Below are 10,312 nucleotides of genomic sequence, written 5' to 3'. Positions count from 1 at the left end.
ATAATATAACATACCTTCAATATAATTTCTTCCTCACATTAATTTAAAGTTTCTTTTGCAGGCTATTTTTATTATAAGTTAAAAGCCTATTCAAACAGTCAATTATTAGAGAGTCATATTTATTTAAAACAAGCTTACTAAGCTTAAGTCTAGTTACCTATTTTTTAAAATTTAAAATCATTAATATTTAATTTTTCTTATATAAGATTATCAACAATCAATACACTACCATATAACAAACCATTTATAACCTCCCACTTACACAGGTCCGCCTTGTTTTAAAATTAATTTATTTTATTTTCAATTGCATTTTCGGTATTTTTGTCATTTTTGGCTCAATTTGGTATTTATTCTAATTCTCAAAATTCCATTATTACATTTAATTGTAAATAGTAACAAATTTCTCCATTTATTTTTATAAATTTATTTTGCTTAAAATCCCTGCATAATGTTGGTTTAAATTCTTAGTATCTGTTTTAAAATTAACTGTGTAATTGATGTTCTCTGATATATAAATTGACTCAAGTATTTTTCTTTTGTACAAATTGTTTTCTTTATGTAAAATTATCGTGTTATCAAAATCAAAATTATGTTGATTTTTGGCTGTACTAGTGCTGTTTTATTTGGATCCTTTGATTTATTTAATAAATTATTATTTAATGTTAATTTTTTCAATAATAATCTAAATGTATAAAATAAACTTTTAAATTACTGGACCGATTTACCTGATATTTTATTCAGATGTTTCCTTTCACCATGGGAAGGTTTAAAGATACTAATATCCTCGAATTCTCTGGTTCAAAAAAAACTTAAGAACACAATTAAATTTATATATTTTAATATATAAAATTTAAACGGCCGTTTGATTCCAGTTTAGGAAGGTAAATATTTTATTTTTGTAAGCATGAGTTGTATTGTATACTTCTTTAAAATAATCGATAATTAAATTGAAATTAGCAAATAATTTCCCAGTTTACAGTTCATTTGTACCAGTTAATTAGGTCGTTTCGTGTGCAATGTTAGTTTCCGCAGAAAAAGTTATTTCTGAAACAATCTTTATGATATCAAAACATTTTTATTCCAAATCTTTACCCTTATTTTCTATTAAATTTTTCTATTACTATTAATTTATCATATTTCCAATCCCAGAATTGAAAAATTCAGGGTTTTGTGAAGAAATAAAGTCATAAAATGCCTTTTTGACCTGAGAATCATTTTCAAAACTTGACTTTAAGGAAGTTATCCAAATTTCTGAAGAGATAAGTTCAGTCCAAACCTGTCGGAGATACTTCCAGCGAATAAGGTGGGTGTGGAAGGAATTCGTATCACAGCTCGTTTAGTTTCTTCACTGTCTGTCATGAAACATAATAGTACAAGAGCCGGGAAGAAAAAAAGGCAGTTATTTCACCTCAATTTTTGATTACTTTTACTACGTATGTACTATGTATAACTATGTATAATTACTAGTCAAAACTTATGAGTCTGCCAAGTATAATTAGGGGAAATAAAAAATGGCGGCTGTTTCAAAACCTTAAAAAACATTAATTTTTTATTCGGAGCTCAACATCTTAAAAACTACCCACAACACTAGAAAATCTAAAACAACATTATTTAAAGAAGAGTAAATTTGCTGAAATATTAGCCCTAATAGAGCCTATTTAGGTTTAATAGTTTTCGAGATATAGCTTTTTAAAAAGCAATAATTCATAAAAATGTTGTACAGAACATACTGAAACATCAGTAGTTAGTGAATTTATTTTAAAAAATCTATATCTAAAAAAACAAGTAAAGCTAGTTTAATGGGCTATAAACTAGTTTATTACGTTTAGCGTCGTAGGAGTTGTAGTTTTCATGATATTTTCTAAAATAAATTGATTTATAGTTGTTCACTACAAATTTTCATTTGCCAAATTTATATTTATATGGGAATATCATAAAAACTACTATCCCTATGAAGATAAGTGTCATAAACTACTTTTGATAGTAGTAGTAAGTCATACTTTACTGTTATTTAAATAATGTTCTTTTAGATTTTCTAGTGTTGTGGGTAGTTTTTAAGATGTAGATCTCCGAATAAAAAATTAATATTTTGAAACAGCCGCCATTTTTTATTCCCCCTACCTATACTTTGCAGACTCATCAGTTTTGACTAGTAATTATACATAGTTTTCATTAAAGTAATCAAAAATTGAGGTGAGATAACTGCCTTTTTTCTTCCCGGCTCTTGTACTATAAAATCTGGCATTTTCGTGCAAGAATATAAGTCCTTTACGAATTAATATATCACTGCAGTACGATGTGGATTTGAAGGTTTCACCTTTGGGTTAAAAGAAGAAATGAATTATTCCCGCCTGTAAACACCACACTGAAATCAATCGAATTTGGGTGCGAATCTGGTTTTGGCATGCGTCCCGCTCTTTCGACCATTAACCGACATTTTAACCATTGACCGACGCCTGTTGTCATATACGATCAACTTTTCATCACATGTAATTATCCTTTCGAGAAAATACTCGTTTTTTCCTTAGTAAGCAGTCTTAAACGCATGCGTCATAACGCTTCTGTGCCACTCATTAAGTTCACAGGTAACCTGATTTACCTTTTTGAATTTACCAATAGTCTTTAAGTGTCAAGGAACTGTAAACACGTGATACACTTGTATTCAGTTCTGCTACTAGTAAAATTATAACATTTTTTTATTTATCACTATTCTTTTATACTGACATTGCGAATTTAGTTGTAATTTTCTGATGCCAAATTTATATTGATACCAGGATTCGAGCAGTAATAATAAATATACCTATAGTCTGGTTCTACGAATTCTGTCGAATTTTTTGAGCCAATAGCATACCGTCTCAAATGTAAAACAGAAAGATTCCCGGTGTAATATTGCTAACCTGGACCAGGTACCCACTTTAGAAGCACTCCTGTCAACTGTAACTGAATATATACATCCACGTCTGGGGAAAAATATTGCAACAGGTTGGAAGATTGGAGAGGCAGCGAAAGCAGTGAACAGATCATCTTTCACCCTTTTCGGAATCCTTTCATTTATTTTTTTTTATCTTCCATGAATTTATTATGTTTTTCTTTGCCTTACGTTTACAAAAAAAATACATATAAATACGGGAGGAAGAAAAATATAATCCTTTTAAAAATTTTGTTTATTTATTTCATCACCTCTGTTATAGCCTAAAGATATACAAAAGAAGTTGGCCTGATAAGGAAGCAAACAAAGAATGTGAAAAGAAAAAAAAAATTAAACAATAAAAGAAAAAATTAAATAAAATATATGTAACTATAAAAAATATTAATTTAGTATAAGTTTAAAAGATAAAATAATAATATTTAAGATATTACTGATCATAATTATAATTAAGACTAATAAAAAATATAAAAATAAATTAAATCAATGATAATTACAGACAATTAACATATTTTTTAATTAATGAAAAAAGATAAAGAAAACAAATACAAAAGAATTGAAAATTTCTCAATGAAGCAAAAGTAAATTGAAGGATCAAACTAACGATTTATTACTAAGGAATCAAATAAAATTGAAATAAATAAATAAAAAACCTTAGAAATAAATACAAAAGTGACTCAATGCAATTTTTATATGAATAGTTTTCTTATTTGAAGGAGATTCGTAAAAAATCTTAAATTATTCACTATATTTTGATGACCTGACTACGAAAAAATTAGTAAATTTACGAATTACTGCTTCCCGTCGTCAAAGGATGATATATGTTTGTATAAATACTTTTCTCCTGATGATATGATTTTTTTTTTTTTTTTTTTTTTTAGGTTTAGTTTACATTTCAAAACCAGCACTTTATAAAATTCAGAGAACGCCCAGTACAATAAAAATACAAGTCAAAAACTCCTTAAAATGTAGGCCGCTACAGAAGAAGGAAACAGTGTAGAACCAGAATATATATTATTATGTAAAAAAATAAATATGACAGCGCCCAACTCAAAACTGTCAAATAAAATCAATACTCATTCTATGTAGTTATGTTTACACATTAGTTATGTACATAGTTACATGTACATGTTTTAAAATGTAACAACGTTTCAGATAAAAACAAAACTCCACCGCAGAGACTCTGTCACAATAAAGACACAACTTTATTTCAAATAGGGGCTTTAAAAAAAAATATATATATGAAAGCTTAGTTACATAAAACTGAAGCTTAACTAGCGCCTGCGCCTCTCCACACACAGTGGACGTAGCCTTATCAACCATAAAATACCTTCGGATAAAACAAGGATTTAGAACTTGTATATCTTCTGTTTATATTGTACTTGTTATTATTTTCTACAGGAGGTTACGGGGAAAAAAATATATGAAAGTTGGGAAAATTAAAATACTATTAATCTTCAAGTTTATTCAGAGGACAAAGCTTGCAGGGGTAACTGAAATCAAATTGAAATTAAAAAAAAATGAGGATTGAGCATTGAATGAGTATAATTTCTTCCTTTTCTTTGGAGTAATGTTGTTTTATTCATTGCAGCTTTGCCGTTGCCGGCTCTGCCTTCCGCTGCCTGCGGGACCGCAACGAAGACCAGTGCGTCGTAGTGACGGGAGAGAGCGGTGCTGGGAAGACGGAGGCCGCCAAGCTGGTCTTGCAGTTCCTGGCCTGCCCCCACTCCAGGGAAGCCATGACAATAGCCGAGAAGCTGGTTCACATCTCGCCGATATTAGAAGGTAACTCGGTCACTTATATAGGTTCTTTCAAAACTATGTAAAAACTTTTAGGTCTATCTTGCTTATGAAGATTACTAATTTTTTTAAAATTTATTTATTTGTTGATATTTACGACTGTACATTCACATACATACATCCAGTAAATTGAATTTTATAATGGAGTGTTACAGGCGTGTAGAGAAACTACCCATTGGTACCACTCTAATGACGTTTTTTTCATTAGCAGGTCTCGTGGCCATCTTCTTTTCAGGCGCCTTGATGAATTATCAGGAATAGAATAGGAAGCAAGGTTAGAAACTAGTTGGGTTTGGGTGGTTAGGAATTTTGTGATGGAAGGAATGGTATCTGGTTCGAGCTAGATCGGTCACATATGGAACGTTAAGGTCTTTATATATGATTTTATTTGTGATATAGTAAGGAGCATTGAGGATTTCAGAAGGATTTTGGATTGTAAGGATTGGATACGAGAGGAATTCAAAAGTTTAGTGAAGCCCTAAATCTCAACTCCTTATTTCCAGTTAGGCCTTGTAATTGTCGTGTAGATCAGTCTTTCTTAATGAATTGGAAGTTTAGACCGTTTGTCTAGTAAGTGCTATAATAGTCAAAATCTATGTGCAGTTTCCTGTTTTCTTTTTAGTCTTTATCGAAGGTTCCAGGCTAGTCGTTTATCCAGATTTAGTCCTAAGTGGCAGATCTGTTCTACAGGAGTAAGAACAACATTAATTATTAAAGGGTACTTTAGGGCAGTCTTACGGCACCATTCTTCGAGGGTTGCGATATAGGATTGGAGAGTTTGTGATGCAATTAAAGTGTTATCATTGACTGCAAGCACACATTTGTCATCAGCATAAGTGGTGAGGATAGTATTAGGATTGGTTGGGATATCAGCTTTACAGACTGTGTAGAGGATGGGACCGAGGATACTACCTTGAGGAACACCAGCAGACTGAGAGAAGAGGGATGAATAGGAACCATTGTGGTTAACCTTGAATAATCTATCAACGAAAAAAGAACGGATTATGAGAAAGTATATAGGAGGTAGGAATTTACGGAATTTGTAAAGCAGTCCTGGGTGCCAGACTCGATTAAAAACCCGTTCTACACCTAAAAAGGCTCCCGCGCAATACATTCTACGCTCCAAAGAAGTCGAGATATCGTCCACTACACAATGACATTGCTGGACAGTGGAGTGAGATGTTCGGAATCCTAACTGATAATCTATAATCAATTTTTAGTTTAAAAAATATCTAGTCCGGTTCGCGACAGCTTAATTAAGACAACTCTACATACGACTCAAAGTATTGAGTAGATTGTAGTATTGCTCTAGCTATTTATGCGATTTTGGAAAAAAAGTTATAAAAAATTGTAGTTGCTATTAAATTTCTATTTTAGAGTTTTTAAAGGTGAAACGAATATAAATTATGTACCTGAAAAAAAAGACAGTCAAACGAAGATAACAAAGTCGTAAAGCAATCTGGAAAGTAGTACAAGAGCCCAAGAGAAGCAAAAAGGCAATTCCCAATTTTTAAGTACATTAATGAAAACTATGTATAATTACTAGTCCAAATTAATGAGTCTACTAAGTATTGGTTGGAGGAATTAAAAATGGCGGCTGTTTCAAAACCTTAAAAAAAACTAATTTTTCATTCGGAGCTCTATATCTTTAAAACTACCAACAAGACTGAAAAACCCAAGAGAACATCATTTAAAGTAGAGTAAATTTTCTAAAATATAAACCCTAACAGAGCTATTCACGTTCAATAGTTCCTGAGATATAGCTTCTTTTCTTAAAAAGCAACATTTCATAAAAAAATGTACTGAATATCAAATAATAGTGGATTTATTTTGAGAAATCTATTATCTCAGGAACCATAAGACGTACAGATGTCTACTATAACTCAAATTATGTTTGTTTTTTTTTTTAAATTATCATATAAACTACTATTCCTAAGAAGATAAACATCAAACACTACTTTATGGAATATTAAATTAGCTTTAATTTGAGTGCTGATGGACACCTGTTCGTCAAAGGGTTTTTGAGGTATATGTTTCTCAAAATAAATTCAGTAACATCTATCCTACGCAGTCAGTAAAAATGGTAATCATCATTCAAAAGCCAGACTGACTTGAAACATGAAATCCCCTGCAGTATCAGTCCGACCAATGCTTACTTGTGAATGAGATATTGAACAGTACAGATCTTGTGCAATGTCTCCTTCTTTTCATAATAAACAGAAAGCTTATTTGACCACTATTGGGTTCAAGAATAAAGTGAAACGCACGATTTGAACAAAACACCCCGCAATCTCTTCTCCAAATTTTGAATGATCAGATTTCATAATTTCCTCACTAATCCATCAGTATTATCCCTACACGATCAATCTGAACACGATTCAATCTTTTACTATTTTTTCGACTAACCATGTCTCTTTAGAGATTGAATTTACTGATTCTAAGAAAAGATATTTTACATTAGGAGGTCTAATGAGGAAGATATTGAATGGATTAGGAGGTCTAATGAGAAAGATATTGAATGGATTAGGAGGTCTAATGAGAAAGATATTGAATGGATTAGGAGGTCTAACGAGAAAGATATTGAATGGATTAGGAGGTCTAATGAGGAAGATATTGAATAGATTAGGAGGTCTAATGAGGAAGATATTGAATGGATTAGGAGGTCTAAAGAGGAAGATATTGAATGGATGAGGAGGTCTAATGAGAAAGATATTGAATGGATTAGGAGGTCTAATGAGAAAGATATTGAATGGATTATGAGGTCTAAAGAGGATAGTTAAGAGATTCTAAAGGATAGATAAGAGTTCTATAGAAGATATTGAATGGATTAGGATGTCTAATGAGGAAGATATTGAATGGATTAGCTTGTTGGTAGATTTTAAGATGGATCTTAAAACCACGTTTGCTGCTTACCGCAAATTTGAGACTTGTATTATATATCTATATATATTTATTTAATACCATATCAGCCTGGCGGGCCTTACATGGTTAATGTAAGAGGTACATTCTTTTTTTTACATCAGTAACCAAACACTTGTATAATCTTTTGACTTTTTAGATTTTCATTATAAAAAAGAAGAAAATAAAGATAGGATAAATGAAAGAAAATGTAAATATCAGCAAAGTAAATTATGAGTACATGATAAAATTTCATATAAATAGTAACCTAACATAACCTATAAGTGGGAGCACTGTGTTAAGGCACGATGCTACTGACTCCAAGGACCCAGGTTTGAATCAGACTGGGCAGAAAATTGTTTTCTGTTATATTGTAGCCGTGAGTCAACGTTGTCTTTTTAGAAGCAGTCTTAGGGTCCACCCAGCCTCATGATTTGGCTACCCTTAATTGAGTAAAAATCTGGCCGTCGAGCGTAATTCTGACCAAATCACCTCCTTGCACAACCGTTTGTCTAGTAATAGTACTTCCTTACAAAGTATTGCACCCTTAACCCATCATGGGTTGTAGCTGTACAGATTATATAACCTTTAAGTTGTACCTCCCTTCTAGAATATTTATCAGAAACTTGTTAATTTAAGTACCTAAATATATAATGTCATTGTGAATATATATTTGTGCTATGTTAAATAAAGAATAAACCGCTAAAGTTAATTAACATTTCAAACAATAGATCTACATCTAATCAATAGAATTTTAAAGTATATAATCTTAAACTAGAATTAATTATTAAGTCCGAAGGTTGGGGGAATTCTTTAATTAATTAAAACACAGGGAGAACAAATGTATATCTTTCAGCAGTTTTAAAACAATACTAACTGAACACAAACATGTGAATGCAGCACAAGCTCCTTTGATTTGTGCCCAAAAACCGAAACTCAATGAGTTGGCCACAAATTCAGACAAACTTTTGTACCAGCCAAAACAAATAACCTATCCATGCATTTGCGCATCCACGAATTTGCCTTTGTTTGGCAGACATTTAGTGGCGCCTTTAGGATTCATACTGTTATTAAAATATCTTTACCCGGATTTGAAATGTATTGATTATTGATGAGTTATTCCCAAATAATGGGTTTTTTAAAGGTAATTGGACGTTTGCTTACTGTCCAATGATTCATTGTTAGATCTCATTTCACGAGGAGAATGGTTATTAATCATATGATGAAAAAAAATTATTTAAACTAAAGTACATTAACTATTTCAGGCCATGGTAATGGTAATTCAAAATCTACTCTCCTGTTATTTTCCTTTCTCTAAAAGGAATAACAACAGAAGTGACGGCCAACATCATGTTTATAACTTAAGGGCTACTACAACATTTTGGGATCCAGAAAATCATTAAAATGTCTCTATTTCTGTATTTAGTTATGTTTTATTTGTCCATGGTGATGAGGTTTTTGAGTTTTTTTTTTTAAATATCCTACAGCCTATTCTGTACAATAAAAAATGAATAGAAATTATTTTTTATGTGTTTTCAACTGAAACTTGTATACTTCTTTCTCCAGAGACTTATGAAAGAAAAATCCCCTAGAACATTTGATTAGCTATCCCACTGAGCCTGTTTTCAACATTATTTTTTGGCTTGTGAAGAATCAAATATTTATTCTATTTTTCTAAAAAAAAAAAAATAAATCTTTATTAATATGTAGCAGATATTTGAACTTTTAGTTACTGCTTCTCAAATGTAACTTTAAGCATACTCTTCATAAATTGATGCAGATTCCAAATTTTTTAAATTTAAAATTCCAGTTTTTCATTGTTTTTTCTATTCTAATTTTTAAATATAACTTTATTCCTTTATTAATTAATATATTAAATTATTTTTTGGAATTTTTTTAGCTTTTGGAAATGCTAAGACTGCTAGGAATGATAATGCCTCTAGATTTGTAAGTATAATCAATGTACATTATAAAATATAATTATTGTATGTTGTCAAGTATAATCATATTACATTATAAATAAACATTATATTTACATATTTAATAATATATATGTTGATTTATTGCATTTATATTTACAGGGGCAGTATATAGAATTTGAATTTGATTACAAAGGGGACCCATTGGGGGCAACTATTAGCAATTGTAAGTCGATTGTTATTATTATTATTATTAATAATTTATATTTTCATTTTAAAAACATATCTCAAAACTATTTATAATATTACATTAAACACCATCTTGTTTCTTTCATGCTCAAAGATTTATTGGAAAAGGTAAAATAAAACATAGAGTTGTGAAAATTTTAAGAATTAATCATGAAACTTTTCCTATTATTATTATTTCTTTTATGAATTTTTTATTTTTTCAGTCTCGTGTTAGTCACCAAGCAGCAGGTGATAGAAACTACCATATTTTCTATCAACTGATTGTCGGTGCTGATATTTCATTGCTCAGTATGTTTAAAACTCTGTTTCATTTAATTTAATTTTTTTAAACCAACATAAACATTTTGAATTAGTTTATTTTATTATTTTTAGAGTTACTTAAGTTACAAAGAAATGTAGAAAACTATGCCTTCCTTCAGTACAGCCGGAAACCGCATTTAGAGACAATAGACGACAAACGAGATTTTTCAATAACCAGGGTTAGTCTTTTCCAGTTATCCAAGTTTTTTATCTAGTTAGT

The 10,312-nt window shown here is 30.5% G+C and overlaps 1 protein-coding gene across 1 annotated transcript in view; it reads left to right on the top strand.

Moving 5' to 3' along the window:
• Positions 1-10,217, top strand: part of LOC136795578 (unconventional myosin-Ia-like) — a 37,837-nt gene extending 27,620 nt beyond the window's left edge. The window contains exons 2-6 of the mRNA XM_067046601.1: positions 4,518-4,711; positions 9,525-9,571; positions 9,706-9,769; positions 9,996-10,080; positions 10,165-10,217. Of these exons, the coding sequence (XP_066902702.1) occupies positions 4,518-4,711; positions 9,525-9,571; positions 9,706-9,769; positions 9,996-10,006 (316 nt within the window). The 3' untranslated portion in view covers positions 10,007-10,080; positions 10,165-10,217. The remainder of the gene's footprint in view (positions 1-4,517; positions 4,712-9,524; positions 9,572-9,705; positions 9,770-9,995; positions 10,081-10,164) is intronic.
• The last annotated feature ends 95 nt before the right edge of the window (positions 10,218-10,312 follow it).

This window comes from Halyomorpha halys, unplaced genomic scaffold, assembly GCF_000696795.3.
Source record: "Halyomorpha halys isolate HHAL.00 unplaced genomic scaffold, Hhal_1.1 Scaffold99.1, whole genome shotgun sequence".
NCBI classification, from domain to species: domain Eukaryota; kingdom Metazoa; phylum Arthropoda; class Insecta; order Hemiptera; family Pentatomidae; genus Halyomorpha; species Halyomorpha halys.
Note: the sequence above shows the minus strand (reverse complement) of the source record. Positions and strands in the feature narration are given on the sequence as shown.